This window comes from Bufo gargarizans, chromosome 10, assembly GCF_014858855.1.
Source record: "Bufo gargarizans isolate SCDJY-AF-19 chromosome 10, ASM1485885v1, whole genome shotgun sequence".
NCBI lineage: Eukaryota > Metazoa > Chordata > Amphibia > Anura > Bufonidae > Bufo > Bufo gargarizans.
Genome location: NC_058089.1, coordinates 17,662,401 through 17,689,719, shown reverse-complemented (window position 1 = coordinate 17,689,719; position 27,319 = coordinate 17,662,401). Strand labels below are relative to the sequence as shown.

The 27,319-nt window shown below is 45.2% G+C and overlaps 1 protein-coding gene across 4 annotated transcripts in view; it reads left to right on the top strand.

Annotated features, from left to right (window-relative positions):
- CTTN (cortactin) overlaps nucleotides 1-26,976 on the top strand; it is a 36,778-nt gene extending 9,802 nt beyond the window's left edge. The window contains exons 2-18 of one of the 4 annotated variants that reach the window (XM_044271066.1): nucleotides 680-760; nucleotides 1,610-1,683; nucleotides 2,255-2,384; nucleotides 3,688-3,798; nucleotides 6,079-6,133; nucleotides 8,462-8,572; nucleotides 9,895-10,005; nucleotides 11,016-11,126; nucleotides 13,456-13,566; nucleotides 17,311-17,421; nucleotides 19,709-19,764; nucleotides 19,909-19,978; nucleotides 20,850-20,998; nucleotides 23,609-23,698; nucleotides 23,783-23,936; nucleotides 25,207-25,278; nucleotides 25,356-26,976. In XM_044271066.1, coding sequence (XP_044127001.1) covers nucleotides 680-760; nucleotides 1,610-1,683; nucleotides 2,255-2,384; nucleotides 3,688-3,798; nucleotides 6,079-6,133; nucleotides 8,462-8,572; nucleotides 9,895-10,005; nucleotides 11,016-11,126; nucleotides 13,456-13,566; nucleotides 17,311-17,421; nucleotides 19,709-19,764; nucleotides 19,909-19,978; nucleotides 20,850-20,998; nucleotides 23,609-23,698; nucleotides 23,783-23,936; nucleotides 25,207-25,278; nucleotides 25,356-25,492 — 1,734 coding nt within the window. In that variant the 3' untranslated portion in view covers nucleotides 25,493-26,976. The remainder of the gene's footprint in view (nucleotides 1-679; nucleotides 761-1,609; nucleotides 1,684-2,254; nucleotides 2,385-3,687; nucleotides 3,799-6,078; nucleotides 6,134-8,461; nucleotides 8,573-9,894; nucleotides 10,006-11,015; nucleotides 11,127-13,455; nucleotides 13,567-17,310; nucleotides 17,422-19,708; nucleotides 19,765-19,908; nucleotides 19,979-20,849; nucleotides 20,999-23,608; nucleotides 23,699-23,782; nucleotides 23,937-25,206; nucleotides 25,279-25,355) is intronic. The other 3 variants (XM_044271067.1, XM_044271068.1, XM_044271069.1) reach the window with 3 other exon arrangements.
- The last annotated feature ends 343 nt before the right edge of the window (nucleotides 26,977-27,319 follow it).

Here is a 27,319-nt window from a genome sequence, read left to right as displayed (position 1 = left end):
TTGTCTGTAGCTCCTAGAGCAGGCATGTCCAAACTGCGGCCCTCCAGCTGCTGCAAAACTAAAACTCCCAGCATGCCTGGATAGCTTACAGCTATTAGGGCATGCTGGGAGTTGTAGTTTTGCAACAGCTGGAGGGCCGCAGCTTGGACTTGCCTGTCCTAGAGGATTGGCTATAATTGTAGCAACCCTTCAGCTGCGAGAAGCATTAGGTCAGTATAAGATTCCTGCCTATGAAAAATCCCTGTTAGTAGATGCTGGGAGTTGTAGTGTCGCAGGGTCAGTTGGTTACGGATCTGTACATTATCAGATCACACATCCATTATATGGCCGGTGATGCAGAGGTTACGCACACTGGCAGCGTGCCGATTTTAATATTGATTGCATGTTCTCTGCATAGGCCGTCAGTGTCTGATCACTGGAGGTCACACCCCCTGCCTGATCAGTTTCCGGGTAGTGCTGCAAATAAACAGCTCCATCCATTGCATAGTGGCCAGAGCTGGTTACTGCAGCCGTGCTACCAGATCTCTTCGGGATTAGCTGATTGGTGGGGGGTGCGGAGCGTTGAACCCTCCACTATCGGATAATGAGGATAGGCTATCAATATTGAAATCCTGGACAGCCCCTTTAAAACTCGATTGCACAATTCTCATGTAATGGACGGACGCCTTTTATCTTCTAGATGTGGAAATCTGCAGCCGGACATTCTCTTTCCATTTCTGTGGATGATGGAGACGATTGGGACACAGATCCTGACTTTGTGGTGAGTTTGAAACGCGATGGCACCGGGCCTGACTCACTGCCTGTTGGCTCCATTCCTTTCTGATTCTGCACAGGCTTTTTATATTTTTTTTTTCTTTCTATTTTTATGAATCGAGCTCAGTCACTGCAGACATACAATGTTCCACAACTTTCTGTTCAGCAAATGGATTTATCATGAAGACAAAGTGAACACAAGACACTTCCTAATGTATATTTGCCTCCTTTGCTGGCTTCATAATTTTTTTTCCCCATCACATTTATTAATGGCTTGTTTCCATGGTTACAGTCACCCTGCAATCCAGCACCGGTGGTCGTGATTGCACTAGTCTCTCTCTTCCGTGGCCCGGAGCATGCAAAGGCCAGCGCTTTTTCCTATAGTGTGCAAGCACGACCATGCTGCTGGATTGCAGGGTGGTCGTAAACCATGGAAGCAAGCTGTGTATAATGTGATGAAAAAGAAATCAAGCCAGCAGAGGGGGCACCATGGACAATCGCAATACATTTGTAAGTGCCTTGTATTCACTTTATCTACATGATAAATCCCATTAGCTGAAGTGAGACAGCCCCTTTAGGCCTGGGCTACACTGCAACATTTTGATTGATTTTTAACTATTGAGCTACAGTCCAAATTTAATGCTTTCAGCCTTGTGGACTGCAGCTGTTGTTCAATAGTTAAAAATCAATCAGTCGCGCTACAGACAGTCGCAGTGTAGCCCAGGCCACACATTCATGCACTAACCTTCAGATATATCTGTTCGTTCTGTTTTATGCTCCAGCCACATCCAGAGCTGCGTTCAGATTTTATGACCGAAAATCAGCACTAACATTTTTTTCATGTGTTTGTTTGCAGAACGACCTCAGTGAGAAGGAACAGAGATGGGGAGCAAAAACCGTAGAAGGATCTGGGCACCAGGAGCACATCAAGTAAGATATTCTCAGAATAAATATGCACCATTCAGGAAGTCCTGGGCTGACTTCTCTCATACAGTCCCCCTGGCCATCTCTGCCCTGCTTGTCAAGGAAGGAGCCAAGCCCCTGCAGTACGTGGCTGCATAACTAAGTGTATGGCTTGTGTAGAAGAAGTGGCTATATTGTTAGCTGCCAGAGGGGGAAGGAGTCTGATTCTGTCTAGAACCCGACTCCCGCCCTTTGATTTTAGTGGCTGCTGATTAATGCTGCATTTCAACAGCTAATAAGTGCCCGTCAGTTGCTGTCCTCAGCAGTATCAATTGCTCTGTTAGAGCATAACTGCATCATGACGGGGGTTCCCCCACAAAGGGTGCCCATTTATTTGACTAGCTGCCATGTAATGGCACGTGTCCTCTGCAGCAAAAGATGCCGTGCCCTACTGCCAGCTGATGATGCAAGAACAGATACGATTTGTGCCTTACGTCACTAGAACTGTGAGCCTTGGATTTTACGATTTATTTTCACCAGTCTGTGTTTTTGTGAACTTTTTTTAATACATGGTTTTTATTCTATATCTTTCCTTTAGCATCCATACATTGAGGGAAAATGTCTCCCAAGAGCATCACTCCCTGAGGCAACAAGAGCAGGACGAAGGCCCCAAAGCCTCTCACGGTTATGGAGGAAAGTTTGGTGTGGAGCAGGACCGCATGGACAAGGTGACATGCAGAGCTCGTGGCTTAGGCTGGGTTCACAGCGCGTTTTAGCCCCTATGCTGGGCGCGTTTTAGCCCCTATGCTGGGCTTTTCATCAGGGGGGCATACTTTGAAACCAGGAAAATGGTATTTAAACCTATACCACGATGGGTCCATTCACTTTAGGGAGGCAAATGGAGTCCAAAGGATTCTTCTGGTTTCACTTGATTTCAGTTTTTTTTCCCCCGTGCTATTTGCTATACGCCAAAAAAGACAGAAATGAGAATCATTTCGACTCTGTTTGCCTCATTAAATTGAATATGTTTGAGTATCGTAGTCGGATGTATATGCCCGATGGAAAGCCCAGTGGGGGGGTGGGGAGGGGCAAAATACATTGTGAACCAAAAAAAAAGTTTTCCAATTTTTCCTGCATAAAATGAGGCCACACACAGGTCATCAGTATCTGATCGGTGGGGGTCTGACACCTGGGACTGTTAGAGAAGGCACTGAAGTTGTCAGTAGTGCTGCGGCCTTCTCCGTGCTCACCAAGCACAGTGCCGTCCATTTGATAGCGACTATGCTTGGCATCGCAACTCGGCCTCATTCATTTCAATGGTGTCGAGCTGCGCCTTGGTCATTTGACCGATGAGTGTGACGTCACATGGCCTAGGCAAAGCTGCGTGAAGGCTGCACGCGCCACTGCGCTGATCGGCAGGGGTCCCGGGTGTCGGACACTCACCGATCAGATACTGATGACCTATCCAAGGGGATAGGTTATCAGTAAAAAAAATAAAAATATCTCAGAAAACCCCTTTAAGGCCCCAAACAGACTTTGGTCATACATGGGTTAAATGAGTTTTACTGTAATAAATGCAAAGTGAAGTTTTATTTTAGTTTGTGGTGATTGAAGGGTTAATAGTAGCCGTTTACAGTCTGATTAATGTGAGACCTCTACCCTTTCATATTTGGCGCACACAGTGGGCAGCGGGGCCTGGTTTGGCTGCACTCGGACAGATTGTAGTGGCTTGCTCACAGGGCTGACGTCATCAGACAGGACGCAGCCGATAAATGGAAGGACTGTTTAATGGGAGCCATTGAGGTGACTGCCAGCTGATTCACAAGCCTCACATCGAGAGGCTTCATCACTCAGATCTCTGCCTGCATGCAGGGAACGGGAAATGATGGGTGGAATAATCCCAGGGTTTGGCTAACAGAATGGAGGCCTTCCTGCTCCAGTCCAGTCACTGGAGATGCAGTTACTGAACAGCTGGTTATACTGGTAGAGCACTATAATGGGTACTAATTAAAGGCTTCCTTCTCATTCCAGTCTGCTGTGGGGCATGAATACCAGACAAAGTTGTCCAAGCACTGCTCCCAGTCGGATTCGGTGAAGGGCTTTGGAGGGAAGTTTGGCGTTCAGACAGATCGTGTGGATAAGGTACAGTGTCCTTGTACTGCGTGCTTGTTGCTTTTGTACGCCTGAACATATAGAACTGTGCGCCATACACTTTCATAGGCTGCCTGTTGACTACCAGAATCCCTTCTATTGAAAACTGCTGTCAACTCTGCTTTTCAATTAGTCCGTTCTGCAAAAAGATGTGTCCTATACTTTGCTGCAAAATGTTCTCCACGGACCCATTGAAGTCAATGGGTCGGCAAAAAATGTGAATGCAACACAGGCAGGGTCTGTATATTGCAGACCCGCAATTTGTGGACCGCATAATACATAGTCATGTGGATGAGGCCTAAGATTGGGTGCTAATCCTCATGCAGATCCGCAGCAGCGCAAACTGCGGCAGAAATCCAAGGGTCACTGGAAAATAGGTGTTGGAAAATATTCCCTCTTGTGAACCTACCCTTAAAGGGGTTATCCAACATGTGCTGTGATCCCGTATGGCTGCCACTTCTGTAATCACCTGCTGTACATTGGGAATGCAATTCTAGCCAGGGATTGCAACCTGCAGCGCAAGCGTGAGACTCCGGCATGTGCCGCGGGTGCTAGCAGCAGCAGCATAGGATTGTGACCCGTCTCTGATAACTCCTTTAAGGCTCTGTTCACATCAGTGTCCGTTCTGTCATATTTGATGGGAAGAATATGGCTGCATACAGCCCTCATTTTTCAGTCAAAATGGTGGAAAATGAGGCAGAAACCGACAGACACCAGCACGATGGACATGGTTTCTGTTTTTGACGGTGATGCAAAGGGGAGATTTATCCGTGTCACGTAATTGCACCGACGCCATAATTATAAGACTTTATGCAACACCTTTCTATGTTTGGTGGGAAGGGTAAAGAAAAGGGTCAGTGAGTGACCCCACGTGTGACCTGGTCGTGTTCAGCAGCGGCTTTGTATTCGTTAAGTGCACATTATATGAGAATATGGAGCCCACCACATTACAATTAGGGTCGATTCACACATCCGTAGTGCGTTGCGGATCCGCAAAAAAAACCGCCGGCGCAATTGCAGACAAGACTAGGACATGTTCTATTTTTTTTTTCCGGAGCCGCGGACCGGAAGATTGGGGGGGCGCTCTGGAAATGCGGATGCGGACAGCACACTATGTGCTGTCCGCATCCATTCCTGCCCCATAGAGAATGAATGGGTCTTGCGGAGCAGGATGCGGACCCATTCTACGGACGTGTGAATGGACCCTAACTCATCTCACCTGAATTTGACTAATCTTCATCAGTTGTGTCATAACCTCCCTCACACAGCAGGGGGCGCCTTCTTTCCCAGGCTTTCTTTCAATCATGCACATATATAGCTAAGAGCACTGATGATCCTGGGGGCAGCTGTAAGCTATTCTATCATCTTTCATCTCTTACCGATCTCTCTCGCTGTCCTGATTACAGCGTGTGCACAATTACAAAGAATTTCAGGTGTAATAGAGCAGGAATGGCCAACCTGTGGCTCTCCAGCTGTTGCAAAACTACAACTCCCAGCATGCCCACACTGCCTACAGCTATCGGCCTACAGCAGAGCATGGTGGGAGTTGTAGTTTTACAACCGCTGGAGAGCTGCAGGTTGGCCATCCCTGTAATAGAAGAGACATGAGTTCTCACTGCTGGAAGTCCATGAGCTGACCTCTTCCCCTAGTGTTTTCTCTTTGGGCTTTTCTTGGCTTCCACCAGAGAGGTGATGACAGGCCGTAGACTGTCATTGAAACCAATGGAGCATGGTGCCTGATGCACCTTTTGATCTAGCTATTGGTGGGGGCAAGGGTCATAACACGTGAACACAGACGAACAAGGATTTCTGCCATGGTGCTGGCTGTAGCATTAGTGTAGATTCCTCATTGTTCAATATATTTGCACCTAGTGATGTATTACTTGTTCAGTGTCTTGGCTTTAGGCCTCATGCACACGACTGTTGTGTGTTTTGCGGTCCGCAAATTGAACGGATGGCGTCCGTGTGCGTTACGCAATTTGCGAACTGCACAGACAGCCATTGATATAACTGCCTATTCTTGTCCGCAAAACGGACAAGAATAGGACAGTTTATATTTTTTTTGCGGGACCACGGTACTGGAGCAACGGATGCGGACAGCACACGGAGTGCTGTCCGCATCTTTTGCGGCCCCATTGACGTGAATGGGTCCGCATCCGAGCCGCAAAAAAAACTGCGATGCAGACCAAAACAACGTTTGTGTGCATGAGGCCTTAAGTTGCAGATTTTCTCTTACGATACCTGATCTGTAACCCTGCTTTTCTTCTACAGTCGGCCGTGAACTTTGAATACCAAGGGAAGACTGAGAAACACGCGTCCCAGAAAGGTAGGAAGCCGCCCACAGACCTTTGAGATAGAGGATGTTGCCTTTTATATTTTTTGGTATGGTGCATTTAATTAAAAGTACAATGGCCACGGCACACATGTGCAACATAAGGCTGTGCTCACACAGCGGACCCTCGGTTGTCATGGGTCTGAGTTGTGCTGCACGCAGACACCCCGCCATGGAAGAGGCATCTCACTTTTTCATAAGCTGCACAGAAAAGTTAGCATTGTGTAAACTAGAACGTGGATTTCACTTAAAAAAACAATGGGAGGCGGCAGTTTCACAGTGGAGATCACACCAAATCTGCACAGAAATATTGCTTTGGGAACATACCCTTATAGGTTCAAGCTAAACAAGTCCAACAAGAATTTTACAAGGAGTCGACTGTAGATGGGTGACTTGTGTCTCTTGGATGTTTGTGAGGAACATATGTAAGAGCAGTAAAGCTCCACATTATCTACAGGTTCCTGTAATAAGCAGCTGAGTAATGTTTTACTTATACCTTACTTATCCTGTACTAATCCTGAGTTGCATCCTGTATTATACTCCAGAGCTGCACTCACTATTCTGCTGGTGTCACTGTGTACATACATTACATTACTTATCCTGTACTGATCCTGAGTTACATCCTGTATTATTATACTCCAGAGCTGCACTCACTATTCTGCTGGTGGAGTCATTGTGTACATATATTACATTACTTATCCTGTACTGATCCCGAATTACCATACATCCTGTATTATACGCCAGAGCTGCACTCACTATTCTGCTGGTGGAGTCACTGTGTACATACATTACTTATCCTGTACTGATCCTCAGTTACATCCTGTATTATACACCAGAGCTGCACTCACTATTCTGCTGGTGGATTCAATGTGTACATACATTACATTACTTATCCTCTACTGATCCCGAGTTACATCCTGTATTATACGCCAGAGCTGCACTCACTATTCTGCTGGTGCAGTCACTGTGTACATGCATTACATTACTTATCCTGTACTGACCCTGAGTTACATCCTGTATTATACTCCAGAGCTGCACTCACTATTCTGCTGGTGGAGTCACTGTGTACATACATTACTTATCCTGTACTGATCCTCAGTTACATCCTGTATTATACTCCAGAGCTGCACTCACTATTCTGCTGGTGCAGTCACTGTGTACATACATTACATTACTTATCCTCTACTGATCCTGAGTTACATCCTGTATTATACTCCAGAGCTGCACTCACTATTCTGCTGGTGGAGCCACTGTGTACATACATTACTTATCCTGTACTGATCCTGAGTTACATCCTGTATTATACTCCAGAGCTGCACTCACTATTCTGCTGGTGGAGTCATTGTGTACATATATTACATTACTTATCCTGTACTGATCCCGAATTACCATACATCCTGTATTATACGCCAGAGCTGCACTCACTATTCTGCTGGTGGAGTCACTGTGTACATACATTACTTATCCTGTACTGATCCTCAGTTACATCCTGTATTATACTCCAGAGCTGCACTCACTATTCTGCTGGTGCAGTCACTGTGTACATACATTACATTACTTATCCTCTACTGATCCTGAGTTACATCCTGTATTATACTCCAGAGCTGCACTCACTATTCTGCTGGTGGAGCCACTGTGTACATACATTACTTATCCTGTACTGATCCTGAGTTACATCCTGTATTATACTCCAGAGCTGCACTCACTATTCTGCTGGTGGAGTCGCTGTGTACATACATTACTTATCCTGTACTGATCCTGAGTTACATCCTGTATTATACTCCAGAGCTGCACTCACTATTCTGCTGGTGGAGCCACTGTGTACATACATTACTTATCCTGTACTGATCCTGAGTTACATCCTGTATTATACTCCAGAGCTGCAGTCACTGTGTACATACATTACTTATCCTGTACTGATCCTGAGTTACATCCTGTATTTCAGAGCTATTGAAAAAAAAAAAAAACTTTAAAAGGGAATAATTTTGAAATCACTTTTTTAAATACTCTTTTATATAATGGTTCTTCATCCATTGGCATTCTAGAGGGTGAAGCAAAAAAGTCTAATTTGGAGGTCTCGGCCTGTCCATATATTGCACAGTCCATTGATGTCAGTGGGGGGACTGGGTGATGCTTCGTTGCTCCTGTGGCGTAGGAAGACGTGCGGCCTCATAAGTGTTGGTGCACTGCCCGGAATACAGCGGCTCTGATGGTTTTTCCAATGAATCGCTCCATTCTGTAGAAATGTAAAACTCTTCATATTTAGTTAATTTCAGCAGAGATGCCGAATGTTACTGACTCCATGAAATAACATCTTTCCAGATTACTCCAGTGGCTTCGGGGGCAAATATGGAGTTCAAGCGGACCGCGTGGACAAGAGCGCCCTCGGCTTTGACTACAAGGGCAAAACGGAGAAACATGAATCCCAGAAAGGTTTGTGTGACAGTGAGAAATGTGACTGGTGATATGTATCCTGCAGCTAGGGAGCGGAGACGTTGCAGAAGCCGCGGGGCATTCGTCTTCCTAGGAACCACTGCTCGTCCATAAGATAATGCTGAACAGAAATGAAACATTGTCCCGAAGGAAGGCGAAGAAATTCCTTGGGTCTCGGCTATACACGCAGACACCCCGACCCAGCAGATATGTGTATATAACTTAACGCCCATTTACTCGCATGGGGATGAGCTGCAGTGTTAGACAAAGCTAATGGGCAAGAGTGGTATTGTTTCTAGGGGCAAAAAAGACCGATTTAAAAAATCATAATAATTTGTGAACAAACCCTAATGAGTGAACTCTATATCCAGCTGTTTGAATAGATACATAGCTGTGATTCTGCTAATTAAAACACAGTTTTTCGTTTGTTGATCCGAGGCTCCATTCCTGAGGTATGATACTTGTTCTTAATATGCAAATTAGGCCTTTGGTGCAGTGAGGGTGGCAACATTGCTCTTGTTGCACCCATGCTCCACTACTTTCTTTGGCCAGCCCGTTTGGTGGACAGGGCCAAACAATGGAAAAGCAATGAGACAGGGACTGGCCACGGAAAGGAACAGAGCTTGGATGCAACAAGAGCAATGGTGACGCCCTCATTGCACCAAAGGCCTAATTTGCATATTAAGTAACAGTATCATTACTGAAGCCTCAGATCAACAAAATAAAAAAAGAGCATTTAATCAGGTGAACCACATCAGATTATGCAAAATGGTTGGATTGGGAGGTCGCTGGTGACAGGCCCCATACACCGGTTTTTCTTTTCAGTGCTTTCCTTCCCCTGTTCTCTGCATCCTGGCAGGATGTTTACATACAGAACTTCCTGTTTCTATCAGCTTCCTGCTGGGTTTTCTAACCAATCCCAACATGCCATGCTCCACCTAGCTAACATGTAGAGAGAGGTTTGGGGGCATGACTACTGCAGAAGGAACAGTGACGCAGGCACTGAAGCGAACCTTACAGAGCAAAGCATGCTGAAGTTGTTAAGAAAACTCAACAGGAAGTTCTGCATGTACACATTCTGCCAGGATGCAGTGATGATCAGAACAGGGGAAAGAAAGTGCTAACATTAGAAAACGGATATCGGGGGTAAAAATATGCAGTGTTTGGAGTGCTCTGTGCAGATGAAGAAAGTCTTTATGAAACTGGAGAACTCCTTTAAGACCCCAAAAATAGAATATAAAAAAAAAGACGTGTATAGTACATTAATAAGCAATTTGAACTGTCCAATAAGAACCTTCTGTTGGTGCTTTCTGTTTCTGCAGATTATTCCACTGGCTTTGGTGGGAAATTTGGAGTCCAGGCAGACCGCGTGGATAAGAGCGCTGTAGGATTCGATTACCAAGGAAAGACTGAGAAACACGAGTCCCAGAAAGGTGAATCGCTTCTATACTTCAGTGCTGTTTTTTTTTTTTTTCCAGTAGCCTCCTATGAACGAAACTACAAAGAGACGTGGCTTATGTATGTCTTCATGATAATTGCAGTTTTTGGTGATGTTCCAGCAAGACGGAACTGATTTGAAAATCAGTTTTTGGGATGTATGCATTTTACTTTGCGTCAATAATGTGCACCAGAACAACGGCACAACCCATGAATAAATCTGGCGCATTTTGCAACTCCGTTTAGTTACACCCGATTTTGTAGAACATTTTTAACCGCTTAAAGGACTATTAATAGTTCCGACATTTTCAATTACAGCAATACCAATTTTTTTTTATTGTTTTATATATTTTTATATGTAAAATTGGGAAAGGGGGTGATTTTAAACTTCTACTATGTTGGTGTTTTTTTTTTTTCTCGCTTTTTTTCACTTATTTAATAACGATTAGCTCCTTTAGGGGACTAGAATCTGGGATCTTTTGATCCCTTGTTCCATTCACTCTAATAGAGATCTATTAGGGTGAATAGGATTCCGACGTGCTCCCTGCTGAGCTGTGCTATGTGTACAGCTCAGACGGGCAGATTACTATGACAGCCCTGGGAAACCTCAGCAGACCACAGGCCGTCATGGTAACCGATCGAATCCACGCAATTTCACTACGGGGGGGGGGGCTCCAATCGGAAGGAAGAAGAGACTCATCCCTCTGCCTTACCTCGCAGATGTCGAGATCGGTGTTGAACGCGGTATCAGAAGTGTGATCGCCGTTCTCACGTCATTGTGGCCGGGTGCCGGTTCTATAATACCACAGCAGTCCACTCCATACAATTGTGGACGTGCAATGTAAATGTACAGCATTATGCGTTAAGGGGTTAAAAACTGTTTAGTTACAGAAGTGTCAACTGCACAGCTCAGATTTGGTGCCCCAGGTTTTTAGCACCATTTAAGCCAGAAGTCTGTCACGTTTTGCTTACTAAACCTCCCCGCCCCCTCCTCTTTTATTTTTAGATTATTCCAAAGGTTTCGGTGGTAAATACGGCGTGGATAAAGACAACGTAGACAAAAGCGCTGTGGGGTATGAGTATCAAAGCAAGACCGAAAAGCACGAATCCCAGAAAGGTTCGGTATTGTTACAGTCTTCTTCTTATGTCCCTGGCCCATCATCGTGACCCGGGACGTGTTCAGCCCGTATCTGTATCCCGCAGTGGATACACGCAGAGGGTAGTAGACGACCACCTGGAACATGTGTGTGTATGAGGCTGATATATGAAGAAATCTGCAGAGAGAAACAAAAAAATTATCTCCTAACAAGAAGACTAACATTTTCATTTTCTCCAGATAGGAATTAGTGTGGTATTTCTCTATATTTCCTCGCTAATGTTGGCAGTATATAGATCCTGTCCCGCGCTCCCCATTTGAATGGAGCAACAGATACGCAGGAGGGTCCGCCACGCCATTCAATTCTGTCGTCTCGGTCAGTGCCATAGAGTGCAAGCTCTCGCCCGTCTCCAGCAGCCCTGTAGAGCTGATTGTAGCAGTGTGTGTCTGACGTTCATTTCAAACAGGGGAGCATGGACCCCCGTTCTTGTGATCAGCAGGGGCTCCAGCGGTCGGACCCTTGCCTGTTAGACACTCCTTTAGATAAGGGATGAGTTGTTATAAAAGCCCAACCCCTGTAAGTGAATGCATCTTCTAAGCTATACATTTGAATAGCGTTTTCAGATATTCAGTCGTACCCCCCCCCCCCCCACGTAATGCCCAGCGGAGAGCAAAACCATATATGCCCCTAACTGCTTAAAGGGGATTACAGTGATTTTAAAGCAAGTGTCTGCAGCCGGCCTGCTGAAACAGTAAATTCATACTTGCCTGCCCCACGCCGCTCCGGTCTTCCGCTCTGCGTCTGAACTCCTGTCCTCAGTGTTGCCTCCCTCTTTCCGGTCCCTGCACCATTTTCTTCCGATGGTGCATACAGACTGGCTTTAGTGGTGATGTGGCGACAAGCAGCACGTCCCCGCTAAAGCAAGTCTTTGGCTGGAACGGTGCATGTGACTGTGCCCATGCACCACCGAAAGAAAATGGTGTGGAGACCGGAAAGATGGAGGAAAGGAGGATGGAGGCAGAGCGGAAGACTGGAGCAGCGTGTAGCAGGTAAGTATGAATGTTCTGCTTCAGCAGGCGGGCTACAGGCACTTGATAAAAAATTACTTTAGCCGGAAAACCCTTCCGCTTTTCAGCACAATAAGCCTAAAAATTCTGAAAAGGCAAAACTGTGTGAATGAATGAATAAATAAGAAAAACTTGAACTGTTGACAATCAAATTATTAAAATCGCATTGATAGATGAAAAAAGTTACGGCAGTAAAACTACCTGAACTGGTTAACAAGTTTTTCTTAAACGCAAACCCAATGGAAGGTGAAACCCCTGACAACACAACACCCACTAAAATGAATGAGCAGCCATGTAATACAAGGACGAATTGCAACCGAATGTCGCTCTTTGTAGGGTCTCCTCTCTTGCTGTTTGTATAGAAACCCCCCCCCCCCCCCCAACTCATCACGCCAATGTGACTTGATACTGATATATATTTAAAAATCCGTTTTTGGCATGTATGCATTTTACTTTGCGTCAATAATGTGCACCAGAACAACGGCACAACCCATTAATAAATCTGCCGCATTTTGCAACACCGTTTAGTTACACTCGATTTTGTAGACCATTTTTAACCGCTTAAAGGACTATTAATAGTTCCGACATTTTTGGACACAGCAATACCTAATTTTTTTTTATTGTTTATATATTTTTATATGTAAAATTGGGAAAGGGGGCGATTTTAAACTTCTACTATGTTGGTGGTTTTTGTTTTTCTCGCTTTTTTTCACTTATTTAATAACTATTAGCTCCTTTAGGGGACTAGAATCTGGCATCTTTTGATCCCTTGTTCCATTCACTCTAATAGAGATCTATTAGGGTGAATAGGATTCTGACGTGCTCCCTGCTGAGCTGTGCTATGTGTACAGCTCAGCAGGCAGATTACTATGACAGCCCTGGGAAAGCTCAGCAGACCACAGGCCGTCATGGTAACCGATCGAATCCACGCGATTTCACTGCAGGGGCTCTGATCGGAAGGCAGAAGAGACTCACAGATGTCGAGATCGGTGTTGAACGCGGTATCAGAAGGCTTAAATGACGTGTTCGGCGCGATCGCCGTTAGCCATCATTGTGGCCGGCTGCCGATTCTATAATACCACAGCAGTCCACTCCATACAATTACGGACGTGCAATGTACATGTACAGTATTATGCGTTAAGGGGTTAAAAACTGTTTAGTTACAGAAGTGTCAACTGCACAGCTCAGATTTGGTGCCCCAGGTTTTTAGCACCATTTAAGCCAGAAGTGTGTTACGTTTTGTTTACTAAACCTCCCCCCCCCCCACCCTTTTTATTTTTAGATTATTCCAAAGGTTTCGGTGGTAAATACGGCGTGGATAAAGACAACGTAGACAAAAGCGCTGTGGGGTATGAGTATCAAAGCAAGACCGAAAAGCACGAATCCCAGAAAGGTTCGGTATTGTTAGTCTTCTTCTTATGTCCCTGGCCCATCATTGTGACCCGGGACGTGTTCAGCCCGTATCTGTATCCCGCAGTGGATACACGCAGAGGGTAGTAGACGACCACCTGGAACATGTGTGTGTATGAGGCTGATATATGAAGAAATCTGCAGAGAGAAACTAAAAAATTATCTCATAACAAGAAGACTAACATTTTCATTTTCTCCAGATAGGAATTAGTGTGGTATTTCTCTATATTTCCTCGCTAATGGTGGCAGTATATAGATCCTGTCCCGCGCTCCCCATTTTAATGGAGCAACAGATACGCAGGAGTGTCCGCCACGCCATTCAATTCTGTCGTCTGTCAGTGCAAGCTCTCGCCCGTCTCCAGCAGCCCTGTAGAGCTGATTGGAGCAGTGTGTGTCTGCCGTTCATTTCAAACAGGGGAGCATGGACCCCCGTTCTTGTGATCAGCAGGGGCTCCAGCGGTCGGACCCTTGCCTGTTAGACAATCCTTTGGATAAGGGATGAGTTGTCTTAAAAGCCCAACCCCTGTAAGTGAATGCATCTTCTAAGCTATACATTTATATAGCGTTTTCAGATATTTAGTCGTATCCTCCCCACGTAATGCCCAGCGGAGAGCAAAACCGTATATGCCCCTAACTGCTTAAAGGGGATTACAGTGATTTTAAAGCAAGTGTCCGCAGCCGGCCTGCTGAAACAGTAAATTCATACTTGCCTGCCCCACGCCTCTCCGGTCTTCTGCGTTGCCTCCATTTTCCGGTCCCTTCACTGTTTTCTTCCGATGGTGCATACAGACTGGCTTTAGCGGTGATGTGGCCACAAGCAGCACGTCCACGCTAAAACAAGTCATTGGCTGGACCGGTGCATGTGACCGTGCCCATGCCCCACCGAAAGAAAACTGTGTGGGGACCGGAAGATGGAGGCAGCATGGAGGAAAGGAGATTGGAGGCAGAGCGGAAGACTGGAGCAGCGTGTAGCAGGTAAGTATGAATGTTCTGCTTCAGCAGGCGGGCTGCGGGCACTTTATAAAAAGTAACTTTAGCCGGAAAACCCTTCCGCTTTTCAGCACAATAAGCCTAAAAATTCTGAAAAGGCAAAACTGTGTGAACGAATAAATAAGAAAAACTTGAACTGTTGACAATCAAATTACAAAAATCGCATTGATAGATGAAAAGTTACGGCCGTAAAACTACCTGAACTGGTTAACAAGTTTTTCCTAAATGCAAACCCAATGGAAGGTGAAACCCCTGACAACACAACACCCACTAAAATGAATGAGCAGCCATGTAATACAAGGATAAATTGCAACCGAATGTCGCACTTTGTAGTGTCTCCTCTCTTGCTGTTGATTTGTATAGAACAACCCCCCCCCAATCATGCCAATATGTCTTGATAGGGCACATATGGAAGGGGGTCATGCTCTTTTTTTGCCTGGCCACATTGCAATGTAGGGCCATGCCAACAGCCGAAATAAAATAAATTACCAAATGATCAGACGTGTTTGGCCAACATCACCATAACTGTACCGGTAGTACAGTCTCGGTCCCAGAGCAAAAAACATGGAAGAAGGTGGTGCACCTTCATATGACTTTAACTTGATCCTCAGGGGCTGCAGCTCCTTCAGACAACTTTAACTCGATCCTCAGGGGCTGTACGATTGCTGCCATTATTTTTCAGTTCGGAAAGCAATAAAACTTTGTCAAGCTTAGTCCCATCCTAATGTTTTGACAGCAAAGACATCGAGTTGAAGACTTGGGATCTTGCTGTATTAAACTTTTGAGTCTTTTTAGGACAAACCTGAAATGCTGCCACCATTGGCCCCCCCCTCTGATTGTTGGTGATCTGAAGGGTGTCTGCTCCCTGTTCCTTCACTGTTTATGGCCTGTTCCCATTTATCGTTCCTGTATGCTGCATGGAGGGTGAACCATGGAGGGGGTCATTCACCGGCTCCGTCCCCCACTACCTGTCACCCTCTTACATCATACAGCAGCCATGTTTTAACTGTTTTGTATAAAGGGGCTTGATATTCCATGAAGTCTTGTTCCCAAATAAGCCTGCTAAGTAGGAACTGTACTCACTAGCCGACGTCATTATACAAATGTCATCATCATTTAATGACTATAATATGCATAGTGGTATGTCCTATCAATTCCACAGAGTATGAGTATTCTGCATCTGGTTTCAGTCACTTTGTCGATTTAGCCACTCCATATGAAGAGTAAAAGACCATTAATGAAACATTAAAAATGCAAAAAACGTTTTTTAATATGTCTTCTACATGGAGATATGATCACGGTAAAGTTACAGGGCCAAGGCTTGAGGCTGCACCACTGAAGCACAGCACACTCTCTTCCAGTTCCTGTTGGCTGCAGTCTTATCACATGGGGATCATAACTCCCAGCATTTAAAGGGAATGTGTCCTCATAAAATTAGCTAGTGTTTAAATGTTGTTACAATTTATTTTTTAGAATCTTCAATGTCACTATCTATAATAAAAATGTATACAATCCTGCAATTTTCACACTGGCCACTAGGCCTAATACTAGATCAAGATTTTTTTATTCTGTACATGTAACTTTTAATCAGCTATTGTCATATCGTCACAGGCAGAATTACAATGACAGGTAACACCTCTGTATGGATAAGACAGAATCCACCATTCACAGTAGGTGATATGACAGCTTATCTGCTCCCTCTTGACCTCTACACGGGTCACAGAGCATGTCTAGAAAAGTCTCCCATTGAAGTCAATGGGGTTCTCTCCTGTCCTTTGGATCTATGGCTCCTGGGGCTGCTTCCAAAATACAGCAAGTCTTAACATATTTTAGGCCTAGTGGCCAGTGTGAAAATTGCAGTATTATATCATTATTATTTTTTTTTTAATATAGTGATCGTGACAAAAAAAAAAGTTCACTAACAATGTTAATTTAAAAAAAAAACGTGATTTAAACAGTAGGTCATTTTCAGATGAAACATTCCCTTTAAAGGGGTTGTTCCACGAAAAATATTATACATTTTTTCAAACCAGCACCTGGATCTGAATACTTTTGTAATTGCATGTAATTAAAAATTTGTATAGCCACTGAGCTATTCATTGAAATCTATCTGTACAGTGCCACCTGCTGTTTGCCCCTTTTTCTGATTTCTCGGTCCCCCTCACTGTGATGGAAGCACATGCTCAGTTCCATCCTTCATCTGCCACCAGCTGCACTAGAATGACACGCCCCCTGAGAAAGGACACGCCCCCTGAGAAGCCGGCTTGAAATAAACTTAGCAGCACAATTGGAGCAATGAATGGACAGATCCATGTGAAGTACAGGGCTGGTTCTAAATCTGTTAGATAGAAGCTGTCATGTACTATATGCTATGAGATTTTTTTTATTTTTTACATTCATCGTGGGATAACCCCTTTAGGTTGGGAGTGGATGATCAAACCTGACCGAAATCAGAAGGGGATATGTTTCAGTAGTGCAGCCTCAGGCTGTGGGCTTCTACCTTCTCAGTTTAGAAGTAAGATATTTAAAAACTGTTTTTCACATTTTTTATGTGATTTAAAGGGCTCTTCTGTAAAGCCGCGCAGACAGTTGTTTAGGTCGGTTTCCATTTAGCAGGCTCGCCCCCATATCACCTCACTTGTCCTACTGGGTACTAAGCAGTAACTCGTAACCTGTTCAATGTGCATGGGGTGTGTCTCCTTCCCGTTTAATGGCATGTGGATTTCTGTGTGCGTAGACTATGTGAAAGGGTTTGGAGGAAAGTTTGGTGTACAGACAGACAGACAAGACAAGTGTGCGCTTGGCTGGGATCACCAAGAGAAACTACAGCTCCACGAATCCCAAAAAGGTACTCTGCGATACTCCGCTCCTCGTTACATGTGGCCCCTGTGCTCCTCTGTCCTTTACTGTCTAATTTTCACATCTACCCTTGCAACGCTATAACCTGTACTACTATGCAGTGGGATGCGGGTGCTTCACACTAATGGCTAGGGGCGGCTATAGCCACAGAGGTACTATAAATCTTCTGGGTATGTAGAGTGTGGTAACATCTGGAGCGGATCCAGTAAGAATAAAATGTACTCTGCAAGAGATCCTGAAATGTGAAAGGGCACCACTCTTACCCATTGGCTGTGTCTGGTATTGCAGCTTAGTCACCTTTACTTAAAGGGGTCGTCTCACTTCAGCAGATGGCATTTATCATGTAGAGAAAGTTACTAGGAGGCACTTACTAATGTATTGTTATCGTCCATATTGCTTCCTTTGCTGGCAGGATTTGTTTTTCCATCGTATTATACCCTGCTTGTTTCCATGGTTACGACCACCCTGCAATCCATTAGTGGTGGCCGTGCTTGCACACTATAGAAAAAAAGCACCAGCCTGTGTGCGGTCCCGGCCACCAGACAGGCCGGTGCTTTTTCTTATGGTGTGCAAGCACGGCCACTGCTGATGGATTGCAGGGTGGTCATAACCATGGAAACAAGCAGGGTATAATACGATGGAAAAACAAATCCTGCCAGCAAAGGAAGCAATATGGACAATCCCAATACATTAGTAAGTGCCTTCTATTTAGTTTGTCTACATGATAAATGATATTTGCTGAAGTAAGACAATCCCATTAAAGGTTGAAATATGGGATAGTGTCACCCCTTTTATTTTGTGCGCGTGGCTTTTTCTTTCTGCAAGAAAATGTATTAGAAAGTTGCAGACATTCGTTCATAAAACCATTTAAAGGGGTTCTCCGAGGCTCTTTTGATATTGCTAGGCAGGGTTTCAGCACCCTTCTCCTCTGCTGGACCAGATGTCTGCCAGCCAGTCGGTAGCCATATTAGTAAAGTGTGGTGACAGCTGCCACCGCTGAGGACAATCTTTGCACCCTGCCTAGACATATCAGAAGGGGCTCCTGGTTTCAGAGAACCCCTTTAACTCTTTTGTAGCCAGGCATTTACAGTCGCTTCTCATGGACTGAGGATGAAACCAAGATTTTTGACATTGACATATAGAAAGTTCAGTTTTGGGAATATTATTTTTGGGTTTCAGGAGGAGTCGAGGACCACGTTCCTGGTAAGTAAGGGCAACACATGCAGTTTACTAAGCCATAGTGTTAAAGGGGCTGCATACAGTGATCAGTAATGGCATAAGAAACTGCTAGATTCATAACACAGCCCATAGGCACCGGTTTGGAGAAGCCCTGGCATCCATAGGGGTTTCATATGCCATTACCCATGAGGATATGGCATTTCTGAAATGTATGCAAAAAGCAGACAACCCCTTTTTATGAAAAAGCTACCATTTGAGGGAGCTTCGTGTTCTTCCGTCCAGTGGGACCTATGTAAGTTTCCCCTAGTGGTGGCTTTATGATTGTCAACAGAACAGGGCCTGATTTAGGGCCTGTTCACACAAAAAAAGAATTCCCTGCAGAATTTTGACTATGACACGCGCACCTAAATTCCGCCAGCAGCCGTCCACTTTCTGCCTTTCTTTCTTTTTAATGGGAGGCAGCGCTGAAGACCATGGCACGGTCACGACGGCACCAAGAAGGGAGAGGTACCTGGTTTTGACTTTAAAACGCCACTCCGCGATTTTCAGCGCTGCCTCCCTTTGAAAAAAAAGAATGGGAGGTAGGACCCGGCCTCTGACAGAATTTTGGGCGCTGTTGCACCTCTGGGACCCGCACCTGCAATGAGAACGGAGCGGGGAAATGAATGGAGGGCGCACTGCGCATGCTCAGCCGCCCTCCATTCACATCTATGAGGCCGCTGGCTCGGCTATTTCCGTCTGCCTCATAGAAATGAATGGGAGCAGGGGCCGCGCGTGCACGGTGCGCTCCTATTCACTTCTATGGGAGCAGCGCTTGGTGGTGGATGGACCCCGGAAAATCCAGGGTCCTCCAGCCACAGCGCTCCCCGCTTCGTTCTCGTTGTAGGTGCTGGTCCCAGAGGTGGGACCCACACCATCCTAGTGATATGCCCCCACTGTCTGAGATGGGAATACCCCTTTAATCTGTAGATAATAAATAGCCTGCTATTCCTGATTATAGGGTTACGTTACCATTTTATGGGAGTCATGAACTGGTCAGGCTTAGACAGGAGTCGTATCTGTGAGGTCACGTCGTAACTCCTCTCCTCGCCTTTTAGATTATTCCAAGGGATTTGGTGGAAAGTATGGAGTGCAGAAGGATCGGATGGACAAGGTAAAACCCTTCTTAAGAACTAACAAGGGTACATAAATGTCTGGGGAGGAGGGTGGTCTCTGCTGTCGTGGGTTTCACCGCCACCAACCCAGAGGCAGCCGGGCTTGTAGCACAGTATGAACCCTCGTCTGCTGTTTTTTTCAGGCTGCTGCTACCTTTGAGGACGTGGAGAAAGTGGCTCCAAGTTATCAGAGGACACGGCCGGTGGAAGCCGGTGAGTAAAGAGCGAGTAACCTGGACTGACCTGTATGGACGCATGTATAAGCTCCAGCTTTGCTAAGGCCTGGTTCACACAGGGAAGTTTCCTAAAGCTGAGATCAGGGATGGATCCGGAACAGAAGTGTATGAAAATATCTCCTTTTGGATCCCATCCTGCTTTAGGCTTGAAAACTGCATTAATAGTATTCTCGTAGAATCGCGAGCAATTGATGATTCCGCTGAGTTCCTGGTGCCAGATCTGCCGGCATGCCGGAGGTTTCTGGAAAAATGAGCAAATTATTCTTTGCCTTTTATGTAAAATCTCATCGTTGGCGCTGCACGTCCTTCCTCTGCTAATTTGTCCTCATATTTATATGCAAACTGCTCGTGCTGATTGGGAAAATTTCAAGACAAGACGTAGTTACATGGAATGAATATAAAATGCTGCCAGATCGAATAGCTGAGACAGAGTTGTAAGTGCGGAGAGAGAGGGTATAGTCCACTGTAGCTCTCCGGCTATTATGTTTTCACAAAGCTGCTGAAATATGCAAGCCACTCCCCTAATTTGCATAAACCCCACCCCTGCGGAAGTTTTGTTTGCAGGACTATTTTTATTTTTTTGCATGTATGGTGTCTCTACTTGCGCTGTCCATTGACTTAGTCTTAGAAATCCTTATGCAGTTAGGGTCTTGTACTAAAAAATTGTGACAATAAGACCGCACTGGATTACCATAGATCCCTAAGGATCAGTGATCGTTTATATGCACAGTACTAATTCAAAGCCCATAAACACCTAAGACCTTTTTTTGAGAGATCTCCATTAGGAATGATATCTGGTGACCCGCAGCCGGCAGGGTAACTGTGTGTTGTGTGCGATTGTCCCACAGAGGGTAACAAAGCCAGCAGCATACGGGCAAACTTTGAAAACCTGGCCAAGGATAAGGAACTGGAAGACCGGAAGAAAGCCGAGGCCGAGAGAGCACAGAGGATGGAACGGGAGAAGCGGGAACAGGATCAGGCGCGCAAACAGCAGCAGGTCAGTGCATCCAAGTGACGGAGGGGGTTTATTACACGGACACCTAAATAATAACCTGCACTCCCAGTGTGATGACGTCGCCACACTGGGAACGTCAGGACTGCACGTGTTTGAGGTATTTATTTTATTACTGACACTATCGGGGGTGAGGACTATTAAATATATATGGGGACATATATATACTGCGGACAGTGTGTGTGTGTACACATACTAAGGACACTATGGGGGGGCATAATATATACCGAGGGCATCGCAGGGGTTGGGAATAAAAAAAAGAAAAGAAAAAGGGATTCGCTGCAAGAAGAAAAATAAAAGGGTGTGCATCAAAGAAGAAAAGATGTTTCATTGCCTGTATAGACGCTCAAAACGAAAACAATAAGGGACAGATTTATCATTAGCTCAGGTCAGAATAATGGAGTGAAAAAGTCCCCAAAAAAGTCCCAAACTCTAAAACTGTGCACAAATTTGCGGCTTTTTTCTGCTCTGCGCTATGCTCGCCAGTTTTCTGAAAGTGGGCGTGTTTTCTTATGTAAATGAATCTCTAGACAGATTTACTATTGGGACTATTTAAAAAAATCGCAAGTGAGGACCATGCTTATCTTATGAGACTTTTTAATAGAACATGCAACTTTTTCATAAAAAACGTGCGACTTTTTCATAAAGATGTGCGACTTTTGTAAAGCTGCTTACTGACGGATAAACTGCTACCGTCAAACCACATTTATTACAGTCTTAAAGGGCCGATCATAAATCTGACTTGGCTAAAACTGACTTTAGCCATATGTTAAAGTGGAGTGAGCTGTCAGTCATGATAAATCTGGCCCTAAATCTTTATTAGGTAACACTATAAAATGGACTGGCACCCATTAACAGGCCCAAACTGTATGGACAACCGCAGGTAAAGGCACAGGGGAAGTATTGATAAATGTATGAGGAGCCCCCTAATGTGCCACTCAGATGGGGATAGCATGTCGCACAACACTGGACAGTGCTGTTGAAGTGTGTGCCGCAGGGTAGACTACGTCGGGACCGAGATCATGAAGCTCGCAGCTCCGACAATTGTTTTCTAGCCCCCGCTACACTGACGCAGAAATTGTCCAGTGGTGGTATGCGGCAACGGTGTAACCATATACAGACCGGTCACTAAATAGTAGCGTCTATGCAGGCAGTGAAACAACCAATTTAAAAAAAGGCCATAAAATTTCATTGCTCATCAGTTTTTGATGGATGTTAAAAACTAATGCAAAACTGACATTAATAATGGATAGACAGAAAAGTGGGTCAGTTTTTAATGGCTGTTTTTTGGTCAAAGAATCGCTGCACCACCCTTGTCAAGGGGATGTGTCTGGTATTGCGGGTCAGCTCCATTGAAGTCAATAAGACAAAACTGCAGTACCACACACAACCCGTAGACAGGGGTGGCAGCGTTTTTGGAAGAAAGCAGCCATGTTATTCTAATATTGAACAATCCCTTTAAAGAGAAGACCCAATCACAGCTTTGTTACTGGCCTCCTCTACACACACAGAGATAAATGATAATATTCTAGCTGCCTGCACCTACCACAAGCTTACTGTATACCTGTTAGAACGTAAAGGGAATGTGTTGTCCGAAAATTACTGTTTAATAGTGTTGAGCGAACTTGTGTTTTAAGTTCGGCGTCTAAAGTTCGGGTTATCGAAGAATCGCGTTATGGATTCCGCTACCACGAACCATAACGGAATTTAGAATCCATAACGCGATTCTTCGATAACCTGAACCCGAACTTTAGACGCCGAACTTAAAACACAAGTTCGCTCAACACTACTGTTTAACTCAGTTTTATGTTACACATTTTTTACTAGATTTGAAAAAAATAAAATAAAATCGGTGTTGCCGCCCTGAGCCTCATAATAGGCTGATACTTCATATTCTGTAAAAATCACTTCTCGGCAGTTATCTCATTATCCTCACAGGCAATATTATGACAGGTTATACCTATGTAAAGATGACACAAGATCCACCATTCACAGTAGCTCGGCTTCTCCCCTCCCTGCTCAATGACCTCTGCACGGGTCAGAGCATGCCCACAACACTCGCCCTATAGAAGCCAATAAAGCTCTCCAGTCTACAGGTTCCTATAGTGCACGTTACTCTGCTGTAAAGTGTATTTCTGAATACAGTTAGGGTCCACCCCCATAGAAATGCCTATTCTTGTCCGCAATTGCGGACAAGAATAGGACATGCTCTATTTTTTTTCAGAGCCGCGGACCGGAAGATAGGCGGCGCGCTCTGGAAATGGAGATACGGACAGCACAATAGAGAATGAATGGGTCTGCACCAGTTACGCAATTTGCGGAACGGATGCGGACCCATTATTATGGACGTGTGAATGGAGCCTTAACAGCAGCTCAGGCAAGCTGGCTGTCCCCATAATCATGTACAGAAAATAGAATCAAAAAAAAATCCACAATTGGAAAATAAACAGGTTGGAAAAAAAAAAAATCAAAGTGAAAATTATATAGAAGATACGATGTGTATAATGTGTGCGTAATCCCTTACGGGGGTACTCCAGTAACAAGCGTTTATCTTCTGTTTTACATTTTCTAATTTCTGTGCTTTTATGTGTAAAGGAGCAAGAACAGGCCAAACCTGCATCTCCTCCTGCATCCCCCAGACCCCGGCTAGTGTCTGAAGAAGCCCCGGCGAGCCCTGTGTATGAGGTGAGAAGCCGAGCACTTGCCTCCGTGGACCCTGAGATAAATAACCATACGTGAGACTGACTCTTCTCTTCCTTCTTCATGTAGGATGCAGCTTCAGCGTATGAGAAGGAGCCAGCAAGAGCCGCGGCTGTACCAGAGAATGTGTATGAGGAGCAGGCAGATTACCAGGAGGCAGTGAGCCTGAAGGCAGAAACTCCAGACACGGAGGCTGTATACGAATCGGCAGATTACCAAGATGGTAAAGTATGGTGGACGTAATGGGACATACAGATCCAATGAAATGCATTAGATCAGTGGCGCCATGAGCTGTAAATTCAACCAGGGGATGTGTGTACGATGCTAGGATGGCTCGTTCCCGTCGCGGCCTGCTATTGGCTTCCCATTTCCCATTCCCCCACACCCCCGACCCACCGGGTCGCCGGATGTTTTGATCTGCGCAACGGCGAGATGCAGAGGCGGCTGTGCGGGCATTAGAAGCGACGCGGGTGCCAGGGAGCAAGGTAAGTACACCTGTGTGAGGGGCCCGGGCATTATAGGGGTTGGATAACCCCTTTAATCTTGATCTGTGCATAAAGTGGGGAGGTGTCGACCGGGATTTTAATACTGATATCTTATCGATGTCTTAAATATCAGATTGTTGGGGGCCTAACTCCCAGCTTTGCCGATCAGTGGGTGCTCTGGTGAGCGACAGTCTCTTCTCTAGGCCAGAGGCTTCTCGTTTATCGGTCACATGACCTAAAGGCAGCTCAGTCACATTCAACTGAATGGGTCTGGGCGGCAATACCCAACACAGCCACTGTACAATGTAGGGCGCTGTGCTTGGTAAGCTGTGAGAAGGCTGCAGTGCTCACCTGAGCATCGTGACCTCTTCAAACAACTGATCGGCGGGGGGTGCTCGGAGTTGGAACCCCCACCGATTTAGATACTGATGACCTATCTTGAGGATGGGTCATCAATATTGTATTCCTGTGGTTGTGGCATGTTAATCCACTTGTACAAAAATACTGGTGCACACGTACTTGAAGACAAATTAGATCAGCAACTTTGTAGATGTGGAGATCTACTGCAATAATAATCCATAAGCCATTTTGAAATTTAACCCCTTCCTGATTTGCACATTAGCTGCAGGAGGTGTACATGCATGTATGTCATGGTGATCGTATGGGCCCCATGGGAGCGTGGCGGTGACTGACAGCCGAACACTTCATGTAACAGCTGGGATCAGAGAGAACTCTGATCCAGGCTGTTTAACCCCTTACATGCCATGGTCAAAGCTGAGTTACCGAGGGAGGTGTGAGAATGCAAAAATGTAAAAAAATTAATAAAAAATTGCATTGTCAAGGCCGAAACTGGCCTTGGGATATGTGCCCGTTAATATGCCTGATTCTTTGTCCTACCCGGAGATGCTGTAGCTGGTCTGCCTTGCTCTGTGGGGGGGGGGTACACTTGTTTTAGTCCATGGACTGATGTCGCTGAGTCGATTTGTAATTGTTCTTTCTTCCTTCTAGTTGAGAACACCTACGCAGAGTACGAGGGTGACCTGGGCATCACGGCCATTGCTTTGTATGACTATCAGGCCGGTAAGTCTTGCATCTTTTATTTTATTTTTTCGGCTATTTTGGACCGCCAGGGACTCTCCTCACTTTTGTCTTTCTAGCCGGCGATGACGAGATTTCCTTTGACCCCGACGACATCATTACAAATATCGAGATGATTGATGACGGCTGGTGGAGGGGGCTTTGTAAGGAACATTATGGGCTATTCCCTGCTAATTACGTGGAACTCCGGCAGTAGAACAAGCCGCCAGTCTTCCCTTTTGAGAGGACCCTGCGCTCGGCAGCAGCGGTGGCGCTCCGTTTGGTTAACGGCAATGGTGCGCTGTCCTGCAAGCTCCTCTCTCGAGATGAATTTTGCCATACGTACCTGAGCTGGATTCTTACACTACAAATCATTGCATCTCTTTTCTTCCAGTGTTCTGCCGGTGACAGATTTCCTTTCTCTATTGTAATCCTAAGGCTTTTAATGTGCAGTTATCTGCTGCAGGCTGGCAAAATGTATCTTAAAGGCTGTTAACCCTTTTGCTGCCAGGTGTGCCTTCACTTCATCGGAAGTTTGACCTAGGCTGATTATCGAGCGGTCTCCTAACCAACCCATCATAGACGATGGTGGTTCTGTATTAAGGGAATCCATCTTGATTTTAATTCTCGTGTTTTAACCTCCCTTCATTGTAAGTCAGAACCCCAGGTCTTGTGTGCCATACGTGTATCCAGTCATGGTCGCCGCTCACACCATCAAGAAAAGTGATACGGGCTCCTTTAAAAGTGAATGCGGAACTCTGCACCAAGATAATATCCTTCAGCTTTCTTCGTCTCCCTTTTCCGGTGAAGTTCACTACACTGACGTTTGTTTTTTTTTCTCCAATAACGCCCGGTTCCTCCAGTATTACCGTAATGGCAGACCGCAGAGTGAGGTGTATTAAAACTGTGAGCCTGTTGCTTTAAGAAAACCTCCAATAAGGGTCAGATATTGGTTTTATTTGCTTTGATTTCTTGCAAAGTGGTGCTTCACTTTTAAGGAAGCATTCTGTGTTACACTCCCCCACTTCTTCCTCCAGAACGCCGTGCACTTCCGGCTATGATGATTATATACAAGGGTTAGGAACGAATGTTTAGCCTTCCGTAGAATCCAACCAGTGTGGACTTCCATGGACAGAAATGGCTTCTCCTTCCCTCATCTGATAACTGCCTTTGCTTCCCCTAGGAACAGCATCACTCTTGTCCACAGGCTATCTCAGGTACTGCAGCTCTGTCTCATTCACTTCAGAGGCGCTGAGCTGCAGTACCACACCCAGCCATAGACAAGAGGGGCGCTGATTCTAATCTCATACAATAATTTTATGACGCCCTTACCCTGAAGCCCATTTACTGTCCCAGCAGGATCACCGGGGGGGGGGGGGGGGGGGAGGAGAGTTCTCTGCTACCCCACAGATTTTTTTTTTATTTTTTTTAATATATATTCCCCCCCTTCCCTATTCTAGTTACAGTTCTTCTGATTGAGTAATAATTAAGGGGTTTTGGACCAATTATTTGGGTTTTGGTGGGTCTTACAATGGGCCCCCTGTCGGGTGTGGTGTAACACAGGACGGGGTGGGATTTTTTAATTTTTTTTGTCTTTTATTTTATCTGTATTTTGCATACTGCACTTCATTAATCGATCAATGATTTTGTAAATGAAGCTTCAATAAAGTTGTTGTTGTTTTTTTGTTTTTTCTTCTTCAACCATCTGACATTTTATATCCGACTGGATTGATACTGGGTGTTTCATATACTGTTTGGCAGATTAGGAGGCGTGCTGCCATATTTTGAAATAACCGGATGGTCTACACTCTACAGTGATAGTTTTTGCCAGTTAAGTAGGGAAAAAAAAAATAATCACATTGGGGGTTATTTATTAAGGGACTTCTTTAGTCGTACAAACAGTCTCAAGTCCCTTTTTTAAATCCATCCGTGTGACAATATTAACACATGACTGGTTTCGTGCTGTCTTCCACAGTTGTGGGTGTCGGTGGCCGTGACCTGGACTCTGGCCCGGGCAAATTTGGCAAAGACTATCCCCAGCCAG